Here is an 18,131-nt window from a genome sequence, read left to right as displayed (position 1 = left end):
TTAGTAATTGATACTGAACAAGATACATTACAGCAGCACACTTGAAATTCGATCATCTTTTGTGCTTTGTATGGACCTCAATAAAAAATTGCCATTAGTCGATACTGTGCAAAACCACACAGACATATTGATTGGATTACGTAATTATATATAGACATATTATTATAGAATACAATAATTTAAGATACTTAAATATTATATATATATGTGTATAGTATAATTTATATTGCATACGTTGACCGCATCCAACGGCATGTCCTTAGCTCATCAAACCACCTCAAAAGTCTCCTGAAATCATGAAGTGTCTCCTATCACGTCATCGTCTATCGAATACCAAAAATGTTTGTACGGCTGAAATGCGGTTACCGTATATCGACCGTGCATTGTGCACGTATAAATGTCTATCACATAACCAATGCACTGCGGGAATGACCATACTGAGAAATGTAATTTATGATGTCAGATGCACTATTAACTCCCATGAACTTCGATTAATTATAATATAATAGGCATTTATGTTGCCATAGATTATATGTAAAATTAGTATTAAATAAAATATATATACAATAAATCTAAAACGGTTTAACATATAGACCGAATATAATACAACCTTAAAAATATTATATTATTATATAAACAATAAAATACTGAGGTAGGTAATATTATCACCATGTTTTACACAAAAATGTTTAATTTATTTCTCTATAAGTGCGTTTTAATAATATTCTAACCGTCCCTAATGCCCTATACTCGTCAAAACTGTCAAAATATTTTTTTTTTAATTGACTACTTGTAATATAGTCTATTATGGCTATAAGAAGATTTAGGGATATACCATTATTTATCATATTTTTTATTTTTTGTACAGTGCTTTCAATAAAATATTTTTTTCTAATTTGTACCTATAAATTTCTATGAGGAATCTTTCGCTAAACACGTTTTTAACACAGAACTTTTTTTATAAATTTTATTAAATGGATAATATACCGTAATTATATTATATAACCGTATTTTATATATTAAATAGTGATCAATATGAAACGGAAAACTGATTTAGGTAACGTATTTACTGACTCTCAATATGAAACGGGTTTTTTTTTAAATTTAATCAATTAATTGCATTTTCACTAATAAGATTATTTTTATCGATGACTGCATAATAGTTACGGTTTACTGGCTTCATAAAATACTTTATAACATTGCTTTTCATATTTCTATGATGAAAAAAAAAACGTTAATTCAATTCAAACATAAAATGTGTATTAAAGTGGATGGAACTTAAGTATAAAAGACTTACCATGTAACTAATATATTTGTCTATTCCTAGTATAAGCCACGTATATAAGAATGAAATAATTTCTGAGTTTGTGATGTATATATTTCATACATAAATATATATATATATAATAAAAAACCAAGTGAATATAATTTAGTTAAACATAATCACTTATCATAATAGTACCAATCAAATTTAAACTTTTTATGCATATGTATTTAGTTTATGATAAACGTGTAAACTACAACTGTGCTTGAACTAAAAAATAATATATATTTGTTGATTTATTCTTTGGTTTGTTGTGTTTTGCATCCAACTCTATTTAGAAACAATTTGCTATGATAATAAAACTTAAAAAACTGATTCGAGCAATATAATGTTTCATTCCATTCCTCATGAAATCTTACCACATCCATCGCCACCACTGTCGAAGTACATTGCACACCAGGGGCTCGTTAAGTTAATCGGATTATACCAGTCACCGTACCCAATCCATTTCCGAACCCGTCTCTGTCTGACAATTTTCGAGGATAAAAACTTTTCCACCGCACGTCACGCGTGCACAATACCGCTGCCCGTATTACTGAGATTACGGCTTTCAGAACATAATTCAAAAACAGATTTTCAAAAGCTTTTGCCGAGTGTAGCTTTGTTAAGCTGAAGCACAACTACTATGACGCATCTATGGTAAATATTTTCTAAAAATGTCTCACCCGTACATTGTATTATTCAATATATTACACCCACTACACCGGATGGAACAATACCAATATATAATGACTTTTTCGATAAGATAGAATCTAAAAATCATGCAGTATTGTTATAGTGAGCAATGCAATTTTTTTCTGATAACCAATATTCAGTATTAAAGGATTTTAGTATAAAATATTCGTAGATTAATTGAAATATTCCATTACGATTAAAGTTACAACCGTAATTCTAAAAAAAAAAAAAACAAGCACAAGAAATTAATTTAAGAAAATCTTTAAAACTAAATTTAAATATTGAATTTAAGTACAAACAATGTTGTTATAATCGTATTGACAACTAATTTTGTTTATTTATTTTATATTAATACACTTTGTACAAGTAGGTATAATAAGATTATAGTCACACACGTATAGTAGTACTGGGCTTTTAAAATTAAAATTTAAAACAATATTTACATATTATTAAAGTAGTTCAAACTAAAATGTAATTTATTTTTATTAGTTTATCAAATCATTAAGTAATTGAAATAAACTGAAACAAAAATAATTTTAACGAATTGTAAAGTATTTATTTAAATATTGTGTGTAAATGTAAATATATATTTATATAACTAAATAGTTAAAAAAAAAAAAAATTGTATATATTTAATATTTGTTTTAATTTTAATATAAATTATTGATTACTATTTTATAAATGAATTAATGGACAAAATTTAAGCATACTAAATCAATAATTAAAAAAATATTTAATTTTATAAATAATCATACAGTTTCAAACAAAAGAAGTATTTTGTATTTTTCAACCAACTCAAAAAAGGTTTATGTTTTTACAAACGAGTAAAAATATAACGTATTCATAAAACGGATTGCTCACAAACATACTATTAAAATAAAGTAAACCTATTATTTTATAAGGCTTTGTATAAAATAAATTGAATGGGTAATATATAATAATAAACTATCGTAAACTAACCAAATTGACTGGATCCTAAAGGTATGCATTACATTGTTAACTACCATAATAATGGATGGTTTGGATGGGTAAAATAATAGAAATATTATTTGTCAAGAACAATATAATAACAATAATATTAATATTTGGCTATGAAGATAAACATATTATACTACCTACATATTTACCTACACTCCAGAATGATAAACATAAGATTGACCGTTATCTACGTCGAGAAACTGTCACTCCTATTATTTAGTATAAAGATTAGAGAATGAACAGTAAAATTAGAAATATAATTAGTGAGTAATTTAATTAAATATATTTCTAATAGAGTTTTATAAAAAAAAAATTATATATAATATATATATATAACAAAACTTATACTGATTATCATCACACGTTGTTTGATTGACGTATTCAGGCACACGTTTAAACGGATTTCAATAACTGTTCAAGATACTTTGTGAATAATGTATTTAAAATACCTATTATTAACGAATAACATAATTTATTAAGTAAAACTTTAATTACAACCCATGAATTTTAAGAACAAAATGAAAACTATATTGACGGTCAAAATTAAATTTTCAAAATTACGTGTTAATAATTTAAAATTACAATGTTTAATATACGAATTAAATAGTTAACAGTATTATTTGGTTAATTTAGTAAATAATCTTAATTCAAATAGAAAAAAAATTAATTGTATTTAATTAATGAGTAATGACTCAATACTTTCAGATAAAAAAGGTTTATAAAAAATCAAAAAGGGGACTATTTAGAAAAATAAAAATAATAAGCTAAAACTAATGTTTTCTCAGTTTTAATACTATAAAAACTCCATTGGATAAAATAATAATATCAAAGTTTAATCTTTTATTTTTTTTAGAACAATGGCAGAATAACGTAAAAATACTTTGGCCAAAAAAAAATACTCGAAATAAAACAATTAATTCATCTTTCAGCTGACGTTTAATAATTATGATATAATAAAAAGTATCCAAGTAATACATGATAAATATTATGTTTTGCTTAAAAAACTCTCTATAGTCTATAATAATAGATAGTAATTAAATGAATAATTATTTAGTCAGTGTAGAACTATAGCAATCAAAATTTTACTGTCTTTACTGTAAATTTTTTTGAAAAATGTTCTAACTATAGGTACATAAAATTTTAAGTTTTGTAAATTACCTATTGTATTTCCAATTATGAGTTAGTCACTTCAACAATTCATATTGAAAAATCGAGGTAGAAAATTAAAATATTATAAATACAATTTAATTGGTTAAGTACATGGGTTAACATTAAAAATAAAATAAAAAATGAATATCACTAAATTTGAATCCTTTGAAAAAAAATAATACATTTTACTCATCAGAATACAGTTTATACAGTAATATAATTTATTTATATCACCTGTATTACAATTTTAAAATATATGTAAAATTAAAAATAAATGAAAGTTTAATGTTTTGAAAATAAATTAGACCTAATGATACATACATATATATTATATATAACCAGTTTAAATTACAATCTGAAGTTTTAATACTTAGTAATTTAAAAATTCATCACAGTACAAATTGTTAATCCTTTAAAAACATTTGAAGTAACTAACGAATATTGTGTACCTTGTTTTACATTTTTTAATCTAAAAGCAAAAATTGAATTTTTATGATAATGAAACTGAAATACATTTTGTATTAATAGTATAAAAGTTAAATTATAAAAAATCTAAAAAAAAAGTGACTTGATATTTTAAATTTATTAATTTTATAATTAATTCCGAAGTTATCAAAATAACTGATTTTTTTTCTAGTCAACATTTTTGATTATCTTCTTACATCAATTTTTTTTTTCATACTGCGACTTTTAAAAAGTTATTTTATGCATCAAAAAATAATATTAAAAAAAAAGTGAAGTTCAATCATTTTTTTAAAATATATATATTATATAGTATAATACCTATTATATATTTATAATAATTATAATGTAGTATATTATTGTATACAATTAAACAATTATTTAAGTATTAGAATCTGAATAAAGTAAAGCAAGTACTTGTTTTACAATTATATTATAAATATTTTATTTTATGTAAATGACCAGTAATTTACGTAGAACCCTTAATCTGATAAAAATTATGAATAATGGTATTTTATTTTCACAATATTCGTCTTAAACATAGGAATTAATGTGAAACTGAAAAAAAAATAATAAATCGAATTTATATTTCAACAATCGGACAGTATCAAATTAAGTTTTTTTTTCATTTAGATAATTATAATTGTTTGAAAATAGATAGGTACTTGACGTGTATTTATGCATATATACTATATAGGTAGACCAAAAAAAAAGATTAATTATTTTTAACAAAAATTATATATATATATATCTACGTTTTATAATAAATAATTACAATGAGACTATATCTGTGAAATGAATGGAATAATATTATAATACGTAAGGATAGCGTAAATAATTTCCGACGGAAACTTCTTGTACCTAATTTAAAGTCAAATTTTAACAAAACACTGGTTAGTTATGGTATAAAAGTATATATTCATATTCTCAGATGATTTGGGTTTACTCAAATTAAATTATAAATTAAAAAAGTATGCACAATGAAATATTTTTGACTCTTTATTTTGTCAAATACTGTACATAAATATGTATAAAATGAAAAATAACGCGAGTTAAAAATAGTAATTCCCCACCAATCAGCCAAGGTTAGGTTAGAGATAAAAAAATTAATAAACAATTAAAAAGTTAATAAAATAATCCTTAGAAATATTTTCAAACTGAAATAAATCAGTTCTGACAATAACCTGGAAATTACTGGGGAGAACTTATAATATTATGTCAAATCTCATGTAGTCATGTTAATCTTAGCTCCTGGACTTAGTAGCCCAAGGATTACAACAAACGACTACCATAGTCTATTATGTCGTTACGGGTTATCATTCAAAATATTGTGAGTCGTAGAGATACGTTTGAGAGTTATCTTTAGTTTATCTAAAATATACCATAAGTATATTTAGGTATGTATAATACATTATTTTCCATTTTAAACACTATCTATATATCTACAATACTGATTTGAGAAATCTTATATGGACATAGAAAATTGTGCTATATTTAATTAATAATATTTGGATATTATTTTAAAATAATATTTTGTAAATGCCTTAATTAATCATAATAATTTTAAAACTATTTAATATAAAACTGATTTTAGTTAATTTATTTTAGGGTCATTAAAACTGAAATTATAAATATATAAATATAACTACTACGCCAAATATCAATAGACTATATAAGACATGTAGATTGGAACAATATAATAAGATAGGGTTTTAGCGGAGATTCAAAATAACGGGGCAATCAAACCATAGCAAGTAAAGCAAATAGCACGCTTAGTCGGGTAGAACGTAAAATTATTTTGGATGGTTAATCACAACCAAACCTGACACACAAATTAATTAACCTATGACATAATACTCTTTTCAGTGCATACAGTTATTGCTACTGGTTTAATAAATGAATAATCTCCGTACAACACCAATAAACCATATAATATTATATTTTGCAAACCATTATTATTTCAATGTCAAATTGTCTAAACGTTTTACTTCGGCAGATTAAAATAAAGTTATTATCAGCTATAAAACGAGGATTTTTCAGATTAAATTATAATAGAAACATTTTTAAACTAATGAAAATAATCAGCTTACCATAATAGTCATAGAGATACCAATCATTTATATTTCCTTTAAAATTTATTGCAAAACGGTAAATCCTTCCAGGATATTCAAGTCTAAGAGTCTAACTACACAAAAAGATAAGCTGAGATAAATTATTAATGTTGTTCTTATTATTTATGAATTTGTGAATTATACAAAGGGTCATAAAACGCAATATTTTTATTTTTATTCTGTGGTTAAAGATATCATTTATATTAAACAGCCATAAAATAACCCTAAAGAACTAGTTTATAAAATTATAACAGAATAATTTCAATCCTAAATCGGTATATATATATATAAATCAATTAAAAAAGTATTGTGCTATTGATTTTTCTCGATAATCACCAGTAAGTATAGTGATATTTCCAAAAGAGAATCAGGCAACTTGCTAAACCAATTCCCAAATCTACTTTAGCGTTTCCATTTTATTTCAATTAATCCTAATATAGTAATCTATAATATTATAATCTCAATTTGTACAAACAATATTGTGCATAAAATCGTAATTGGTTTATTAAATTAACTATAGAATTGTAATAATAATTTTATGCGTGTAGTTTAATTTATAAATACATTTGTTTATTTATAAATTGCAACTTTTTGATTTTATAAAAAATGATTATACTATTTTCATAATAGAAATAAATATTTTTTCAGAATCTATAGAATTACGTATAGATATATTTACAGTGTCGTCTATTATATTTTTAATTCTAATACTTATAGTTTATTTAGTTCTTTACCTATAGTTTTAAAATTCTAAAATAAACATAAGTAAAACTTCAACTTACAAAGACGCATCGATAAAAAATTATTTGTTTTGCAAAAGCAAAAATATCGCTTAATAATTTAGAAAGAGTATTTTTTTCCATTATTCAACACAATATTATTTTAAAAGTACAAAAAGTATTGTTCTCTACTCGTTTTGATTTTTTTTAATAGTTAAATAATTTCAAAGCAGTTTAACACGTCATCCAATGTTGATTTCAACATGCAATTGAATAATTTACGTATTATTTTGACGGTGGACGGTGTCAATACGTAGTTTATATTCATACATAGGTATATTGCATACGATATTTGCTTTACCAGCTTTAGTGGAATTGTTTTTATTCTTCTCTATGAATATTCGTATCTTTATCAAGAGTTGTATGGTATAGTTAGATTTCTGATAAGAGCTATTTTTAAATTATTTTTTCACTATTTCGGGTAGATAAGCGTTCGTTGCTTGTATTTTATTCATTCATATCTAATCGCATACATTATTATAATATTAAAACTATAACAATAACAGCTTATAGAATAATTGTATAACTTGCACCTGCATTTACATAAAATAAATAAGTAAATGCATACGGTATAATACCAAAACCTATAAATATAGTATATTTTTTTACGTAAACGTATTGAATTTTTTTTTTCTAATTTTAAAAGAAATGTTTTTAAAATTTATATTTAACAATACAATGAGTACATTTTATGATTAAAATTGTTGACATGAATGCACACGATAAGAGAAAATTTCCACTGATATTACTCTATAGTTATATACAAGCGTATGGTTAACTTACTGACTATTGATCAGCATATAAGTGTATAAGTTTAAGAATATATTTTTTTTCCTATCTAAGTAATAAGTCTCTAAACCAATTTTCTATTCATTATAAATTTAAAGAATTTTTTAGTTTTAACTTTTAACTTTTTCCATTATTACATTTACTGGAATTGAATTCAGAAATATATTCGTGTTATTCTGTAATTCATTGTTTTCTTCTATATAAATGGCATCGTGGGACTTGCTAATAATTAGTAACAGCGCGACGCACACATTTCCGTATCGTACACCTACGTACGAATATATTATGGCATATTAATCGTGTTAAATTATTTACATAACAAAGTTAACTTTTATACAAAAAACTTATTACGTTTTTCCACTCATTACAAAAATTATGAATTGTGTATATGCAATTTTACGAGTAATATATGTCAATTAACAATTATTATTTGTAGCATGAAAATATAAACCAAATAGGTAACACAATACCAATATTTAGGTCAGATTTGTATTTATTAGATTTTATTGTTTTGCATTTTTAATAAAATGTGAATTCGAGTGTAGGTATGGTTTACTATTTGAGTTGAATATTACATAATGTTATATCAGTGTATATGAACAATGAACGTATAATAATACAAAACAGTACTAAACGACATAATACGTTTATAATCAATGTTTATGGTAGAATACTAACTCAAATCGAATGTGTAGACCATTTAGCCAATCTATAACGGAACACAGGTAAAGTAAAACGTAGGACGTTTGGTTGCATGGCGATTTCAGTAAGGTCATGTCTAGCATTTTTGTCGGGAATTTCATAAACTTCTTTTCGTAAATAACAAATGAGAGGATAGTACGTGCTCGTATACAGTTGCGTAATATTTATGAGTTCGTATTTTATATTTTATTTTGAATGTACCAATTGAAAATAATAATAACAAAAAGGTAGGTTCTTATACATAATATTGCAATTTATAGAATAAAACGTAGTACAAAATAATGATCATGGTATAAATGTAATTTAATCAATTGAATGTTCTTCAAAATCGTGTCAATGAAGTAAACCTACGTTCAAGCTGTTATAAAGAACTAATAAAAATAACAAATTCCATGAAAAAACCTTATTTTTCAAAAAAGTAAAATCATAACAGTCATAATATATGTATTATGTAATGATAAAAACTAGATAAAGATTTTAATTGTGTCCAAATAATGATTTTTTCAGGAATAGTAGGTAATTATTTACATTTATGAATAGAAGTATCCGATTATATTTGATTTAATAAAATTAACTATATAAATTAACTTGAAAATTTTGACCACTGTTATTAATAAATTTGAATAATAATTGGTCTAATTAATATTCAAATACTTTACAAAAATCATTATAAACAGATTAATTACTGTGAATAACTGTGAATAACTTATAGCCACATAGATAATAGTAAAGAAAATGGAAAATCAGAAAATGTAATTATAAATATTTAGTTGACTACTTCAAATAATTTAATTAGTATTCTATACATTCAAGTAACTAGTAAATAGGTAGGTACCAAAATATTAATACATATTACATATTCAAACAAAATCTTTTACCTGTTCAGCTTTAACGCGTTTATGGCGATAATTAAGAAAAAAACATAAATAATTTAACGAACTAAGTTTGTGGAACAAATATTTTTTTCTGAAAATAACATTAACACCCATTATAAATTTTAAATTATATTGGTGACAATCTAATAACAACATTCTTTAAAATAATGAATAAATTCAATAAACTTTAAATTATTTTAATACAAAATCATAAAAAAAAAACCGATACAAAATTATAAAACAAATAGTTCGTTAGTAGTAAAATATTTCAATACTATTTTTAAACATCACAATTAAATGTTGAAACTAAATTATAAAATAATAAATAATTTTATTAATAAATTGCAATAATTGAAATCAAAAATGAATTAAAATATATATAATAAAACGTGGGTTTTAAATGACTATTATTTAAATATTAAAAACAATAAAATTAATAAGTTTAAAAAAATATTTAAAATATGACGTATGAAGCCAACCTATCTAATTTTTATTTTAATCAAAATTAAACCAAACGTCAAGCACAGTGTTAAATACTTCAATATAAAGTAAATCGTAAAAATATTTGCAATTTACGCAAAGTAGGATTATATACTAATATGTAATACATATCTGTTCTACTTTACATGTAAATTTAATTTAAGAAGCATTTGCTCATAAAAATTATAGAAATTGTTTACCTGTATAATGCTTTATTATTGTATTATAAAAAAATTATCATTTTGCTTTTATTCTTCATTCCAAATTGAATATTCATATTAACATTATATATGTGTTTCAAATATTTCAAAGGGTGTAACCCGTTTCGCTCAAAAAAGTCCCCCACCGTTTTGCCCGATTACCCGTTTCGTCAAAATTTTGTTTTTATATGATTCCCGTTTCGCCCAGAGTAGTTTAGATCAATTTAAAATTAAGTAGCAATATAGTTCAGTCAAATATTATATTTTAGAGAACGTTATAAAACCTATAGTAATAAAATTACGGGTAATTGAGTTATGAAAATTAAGTCAAAAGAAATATTTTTAATAAATAATAATATATGAAATCTAAATCAGATAACACATAAGAAATCCAGTCGTTATCAAATTGAAATCGATCAATATCTACAAAGAAAAATGTTGGGAAATTTAATCCAAACAGAAACATATATAAATGCGTTGAAATACCAAAGACATCAAAATATGCAAATATAATTAAAAGGCTAGTACACAATCAGAAACAAATAACGAGGTTTCAAGGTACCGATCAAATGTAATTACTCGCTATGAATTCATTAAAAGCATGTGTAATAATTTAAAAAATAAAGTACTAGATATTAATAAATATAATTTGAACAATTAAAATCGATTTTATTATTTGAATTAATTTTATAATGAGTTAAATTTGATTTTTTTTATAAATTTTGTGGACTAAATTTTAAATTTGTCAAGTTTACCACTTTTTTGAAAACAAATTTTTTTGGAAAACAAAGAGTGTCGCCTCTTCTTGGTATTTTTTGGATAACGCTAAATGATGTTCAAATATTATAACCACTAGTAATGATTCATAACCAACTTAATTTTAAAATTTATCTAAACTACTCAGGGCGAAACGGGTCCCGCCCATTTCAAACACTAACTTATATGTGCGTATCGCTCTTCTATAATCTAACTTTCTGCGTATATATTTTATTTGAATATTTTAATTAATATGGTTCTTATGAATTTTATATTTTAATCAAAAAAATATTCAGGAATATTTAGGGTTGAGTATTTATTTCTATTAATAACGGTTGTAAATTTGATTATACCTTTTTTTATAATAATTTTTGCAATTTTTAAAGCATTTAACATTACATTAATGAGTTCTAAATTATTACCAAAGACTACTCTGAACTTTAAAACAACTATTTGAATTAATAATGATAGTACCTATACGAAAAACTTATCTTTACATCACATTAACGTATTTAGGTTTTTAATATTGCATGTGTTGTCTGAAGATTTATCAGTGAATTAAAAAATAAATCCTTTGGTTATAGCCATTACGTATGTAACTGCGTTGGCAGTATAAAGTTTCTCTCAGGCTACTCGAAGCATATTTTATTTTTATAAAACTATAATCTACTTAGGTTGTTAATAATAATATGACCATACATTGATTTTTATAAATTTATAAAATACATATTATGTGCGTTTATGTTTAAATTTTAAAAAGTATTCATGTTGGTTATTCTTCATGACATTTATAAATATATTCGTATTTAAAATAAACCATTTCAGCATACCAATTTCACTGAATTGACTAGAATATATATTTTGTGTATTTAAATAAAAATTGTTCAGTAAAACTCCTTAATAATATATTATTATTATGATGATACATACTAAACTTATGTCATATAAGTGTTTATATAGTGTATATTTTGTACTCGTGTTTGAAAATATAATTGTGTTGACAAAACTACGGTACATTAGAAAATTTTTTTGCTATCCATACATAAAATTATGTCCCAACTATTGTAAAAAATGTATGTTTTGAAAAATAAAATATGAATAGTTACAATTTGTAAGTAAATAATATTATATTAAAATACATTTTAGTTCATGATAATTTAGTTGAATATATTATTATATTGGAATAAATAACAAAATATATAAACTTATACTTATATAAATTTAAATTGTTTATTATATTCTGTTAACTTATCTTATTATACTTATTAGTTATTACTTATACGATATGGATAAATCCACTTTAGATATTAAGATGTTAAGTATAATGACGTATAGGTAATATAAAAACTTTCATGAATTGTATTGATAAAATCAAAGAAACTAATATATTTAAAAACTTAAAAATATCCAAACCTTTAGGCTTAAGGCACTAATAGAAGTTATTAAATGATACCTATAATTTAAGGGTAAATGTAAATTAATATTTTTTTTTCAAGGTTTGTGTTAGAAAATATTATAAAATTGTTTTAATATGTTAACAGGTTATACACTGTACCTATAGTTATTTACAAGTAAATACTAAGGAAAAAAATATACTTAACATCAATATTAAATTCTTCTAGTAAATCATAACGAAAGAACATTTTTATCTAACACTAATTTACGATAAAAACATTTAAAATGTCAACAAAATCTAAGCACACATTCAATGTTTGTGTAAAGTTTTTGAAACAACAAACAAATATATTTATAGCATTGACATGATTTGATTTTGGAAATGTATATGACGTTAATTAATGAAATTTAAAAGATACATTTAGAAATCCATCCTTCGCCTACGCGTTGTTCGCATGTATATACATTTGTTTCACGCATGATTTACGATTTTACTTATCCATTACAAGTCTTCAATTTAATGTTTTCTACTCCTGTTCGACATTAACTAATACAAATCAGCCTACTGGGTAAAAACTCTACAAATTGACTATTAAGCCCAATTCGACATTGTAATCTGACCTACCAAGACGGAATTATAAACTGTAGCAAATAAATTACAACCTTTTACTGGAATCTTAAACCGTTATTTAGCGTGTCTATGGTTAATTTTTCGTACTGGCATCATCCCTCGAAACTCGTGAACTTGACGGAGACCACTTGAATTGAAACAAAGTGCTATTTTGTCTCGAAATGTTATAAAAAAACCAACATTAAATTACAAATGTTTAACTACTAAATAAATAATACGGCTTAATTAACTCGTAGCAATTACAAAAATAAACATTATTTCAATACAATCATTTAGCTTACGTGTTATACAAATTTATAACTTATTCAATATTTCCAATAATAATATGAATAATTATAAAAATGATACATATTATATATGTTTGTGTGTGTGAAAGATTATTTATTTTTAAAATTGAAAACTTTCTACTTTGAAAATTCATAAATATTATGCCTATCTGCCGAAATATTCATAAATTAGTAATGAGTAACACTAATTACACTAATAAATAAATCGATGTTACATATCAGAGAAAATAATACATAATAATGTTTTATAAAAAATTGAATTATGTTGGTGTAAAAGTAATATAACAATGAACAATAAACGAAAGAAAATGTATTTTGTTGATAGATCAAAAATAAATAAATAAGAATATGAATAATACCTTTTGATTTTGGCTATTATATGATTGGTGGATAATATGGGTAAGAACGATGCCTATTACTCAAACGAGATTATTAATATTATTATTGTTGTTTGGTCAAACGACTGGCGGTGCTAGTTAGATAGGAATAGAGGAAATATATTATAAAACTTGCACGTTTAAGTCACCAGTCACGTCAGCCGATGTCCGTATATACATTGTGTGAAGTAGTTTTACAGTAGCTGCAATTTAATGAGTGGAAGAGAACATTCACGGGCTCCTCGAGTCTGCCACAGACAACTAACAATATTATTAGAGATATATACAAATTAACCAATGCTGCCGATATAAATGACATTGAATGACGCAGTGGCGTTCGAGTTCATACGAATTACGAACAACACTTGTGCACGAAACGAAATAGAAATTTATTGAAAGCAGCCGCCGTCGCACGATGTCGGTGTATTATACTGGTAAAACAAAATAAACATGTGCCATTGCTCTTAAATATATTTGTAGGGGTGAACAAAATGCCCGTTGCAGTTTTTAATTTGTCGGGCGATAAAAAAAAAAAATTATTTCAAAAATATCGTTCTAAATATTTAAAATCGTTATTAATTCGTTATTAAATTAAAACAATTTTTTGTTGATAATCGTTAAACAAAAAAAAAAAAAACGTTAAGTAAAATATTCGGGTGTCTTGCGAGTAATAATGAATACTTTAAATGAAGTAATATATTACTGAGGATTAATGCATCTGAGATACACGGTAGTAAACTGATTTTTCGTAGAGATATTTTCATCGTAGTAAGTTATAATATTCTTGAAAATAAACTTGGTAAACATTTTTACAACCTTTTCGTAGGTTGTATGTTTAAACACTGTTAGTTTAGATTTTATTCAATTACAACAGCTTTTTGAAAAAGTACCAGACGCACATTGATTTCAACATATACACAGTGCATTGTTTACAATACAGTCACTACAAACGCTATTTTTCTAAGCCATTTAAGCTTAACCTTCTCATTATTTGAGCAATATTGATGACTCTACCAAATTAATCACTATATGATTTATTGCTTGTCTAAATGTATTCATTATAATAAAAAAAAAAAATAATAATAATAATAACAATGCTGTAGGTACTTTCAGGTATAAACCAGATCTACCGATTAGATTTTTCAACAGATATTGTTTTGGTATTTAAAAGACACAACTTTATAAAACTAAGACATAACATTTAATTTGTTATTAAATTATGTTTGTAGGTATAAAATAGTATAATATACTATTAACCTATCTAGTATCTATATAGAATTTATGCGTAGGTATATCTACGCAAATAATAATTATTAATAATAATTATTGTTTTTCAAAAAAATACTAAGTATATATAAATATAAATATTTATCTTGAAATCTGTTACTCTAACTACCTATTTACATTAATTAACTACAAAATATAATTTTTGATTCGGGGAAAATTACATTTCTCTGTGCATACTCTTCTTTTTATGATAATTATTTTGATATCTTTGAAGTCTAAACCGTGACGGTTTAGTTTGAATTCCTTGAATGTATTATAGTCTGTTACGTCTTTACTTTTTTGTATTTACTCAGTATTTGTTTAATATTCAATAAAAATATATTTTTATATAATTAACGTAGTTAAATAAACACTATAATGTACATTCAATTTATTTTTTACACTTAAAAAATCTAAAATCAAATCTAAATATATTTAAAAAAAAATGTTTTTTTTCTATTTGCTTATACATATTGTCAACGTTCAACTTACGTACTAATTATATTTTATATTTTTAAGTATTTTGAATATATGTGATTCGTTTTTTGCAAACACTTTCAAATTGCATATAATATGTTGATAACAATAGATCTATTTATGAATGTATATAAAATTCAATAAGTATAATATGTACTCAATAACTTCAAAAAATAAAAAGTAAACTATAGTTTTTTTTTTTTATATATAATATTGCTTGATGGATTTTTAACAAATTTAACTTTTAACTTTGTTTTGATATAAACAGAAATATTCAAAAAAACAAGAAAAATGTACTCGAGACGATAGAATTCAATGTAAATGACTGATCATCGTAATATATAGTTCTATCAAAAAATGTTATTTTTTCTCCATCAAAACATCAATGTCAGTTAAGATGCACATTCTGCGATTAATATAGTTATGAACGTTTTATCCATTGCAAAAAATATAAAGCAAAAATATAAATTTTTAGGAAGTATGGTATTTTTATTTGCTAAAGTTGTGATATTAAGTTTTATATCAAATATTACATTTATTTTATATCTATCATGCACTATACGAATTTTTATCAGCCATAAAAATATTTTAAAGTTCGTTCATCTTAAAAAAAAAAAAAATTATTATTACCTATTATGTTTATACTAATAAACATAATCACTGAGGTAACATTTAGAATTTCATTTAAATAATAGTAATGTCTTATGTTTTTTAGTACGAGTCAAAGGTAATAACAATATTATTTAAAAAATCACTCGATTGTCTGAACCTCTCTGGAAACATTTTTTTATATAAAAAGTACATGGTTATTTAATTGCTATAATGACTTATTTTGTTTCCGTATTCAACCCTTTTTTTAATCTAATTTGTGAAACTAGAAGTATTCAAAGAATAGTACATATTTAATAATGTTTTGATGAGAATTTTTGTAGCTACAAATAGTATTATTTGTAAAATACATTCAACAACAAATTAATAAACTACTTGCAGATTTCCTGAACAATGTAAAAAGTACCTAGTTGTATTAGTACATATTTTTAATTGTTAAATTCGTCTTAGTATAGTTAAACTAAATTAGTTATTTATGTGCAAATATTTCAGCTGCTCCTATATGATAAATAAGCTTAATAAATTGTTAATTTGGATTTTGTATACTAAAAGCAGTGGTGATAGTGTATTATGACAATTATTCAATTTGAACGGAAAACGATTACTGTTTTTAAAATAATGGTCGATAGACAGAATATTATTATAGAGCCCGCCGTCAACGACGCCAATCACCGAATCGTAGAAACGATATCGCACCAGTTCTAACTCGGGAAATCGAGCTGCTCGGTTAGTTATATTTTTCGACGCCGGGTCAAAAAGAATTAGTTAAATTTTTAACGTTCTTGGTTTGTATAAACTCTAAAGATCGTTATTTTCTTGTTAAAAATACATTATAAAAAAAAGAGAAATATTTGACTTGTTTCGTTTTCATCAAACAAAAAGAAGAGCAATATTTTTGTTAATCTGCACAATGAATTAAAACGTCAAAATCTGACCAGTTTTTTCAAATAATAATATTATTGTTGTGAACGACCGGCGGCGACGACGACGACGATAACGCGTGTATAAACCGACGACACTCACTTCGTGCTTTCAGCGACAACTCGGTGAGCAATTTTTTGAACGATTCTATGTTATCTGTGTCCTGAAAGCTCTTGTACTCGGGTTTCAGTCCCAGCGCCAAATACACGGCCGACAGCATGAAATGACACTTAGAGTTTCCCATGGGCGAGCTAAGCTCGTGAGTGTAGTACAGCAAACCAGCCACGGTCCAGTTAAACTGGTGCAGTGTATAACGGATAGCCTCGCCGACCAGCTTGTACGAGCCCATCATTCTCGTTAGCGTCGGGTACTCGGAACGCTTGTCAAAGTTCTCGGCCAGCGCACCCGCCGTCAGCACCGGTATCTTCCACACGCCAGCGTATCGCGACACAGGAGCGATCACGTAGTCGCACACCGGTCCCAGGAACAGGTCTGAAATCAGGACATACCCAGATCGTGATTAGATTGGTTGGGTAAAGTACCGTAAAATATTATGTATTATGTGTATTGCAATAAACGAGTACAGCCGGTTAACCAGCGGGTCGGAGTACCTAATAATATTATACGTACCTACCCATAGGTACTTATTACTTTTCTTATCTTCAATACTATTACGATCTATCTGCACTGGATTAAGGCTAATAATGGCACAACGATACTGTATTTTAACATTGGGCGGTTATCGTTTAGAAAAGCGAATTTATTTTTTATTAATATTTTTTTACTTGGCATAACTAAATTGCAATATAACTATACTATATTTTAAAGTTTAAATCTGTTATTAATAATTTGTGGGTATATCGTATATGATTTTATTTTTTCAATTTA

The 18,131-nt window shown here is 24.7% G+C and overlaps 1 protein-coding gene across 2 annotated transcripts in view; it reads right to left on the bottom strand.

The window, feature by feature from the left end:
- Window positions 1–18,131, bottom strand: part of LOC114129154 (atrial natriuretic peptide receptor 1) — a 273,402-nt gene that overhangs the window by 191,468 nt on the left and 63,803 nt on the right. Inside the window, exon 3 of one of the 2 annotated variants that reach the window (XM_027993800.2) lies at window positions 17,346–17,735. The exons of the other annotated variant lie outside the window; for it this stretch is intronic. Coding sequence (XP_027849601.2) covers window positions 17,346–17,735 — 390 coding nt within the window. The remainder of the gene's footprint in view (window positions 1–17,345; window positions 17,736–18,131) is intronic. 2 annotated transcript variants of the gene reach the window in all.

Source organism: Aphis gossypii, chromosome 1, assembly GCF_020184175.1.
Source record: "Aphis gossypii isolate Hap1 chromosome 1, ASM2018417v2, whole genome shotgun sequence".
Lineage (NCBI taxonomy): Eukaryota > Metazoa > Arthropoda > Insecta > Hemiptera > Aphididae > Aphis > Aphis gossypii.
Note: the sequence above shows the minus strand (reverse complement) of the source record. Positions and strands in the feature narration are given on the sequence as shown.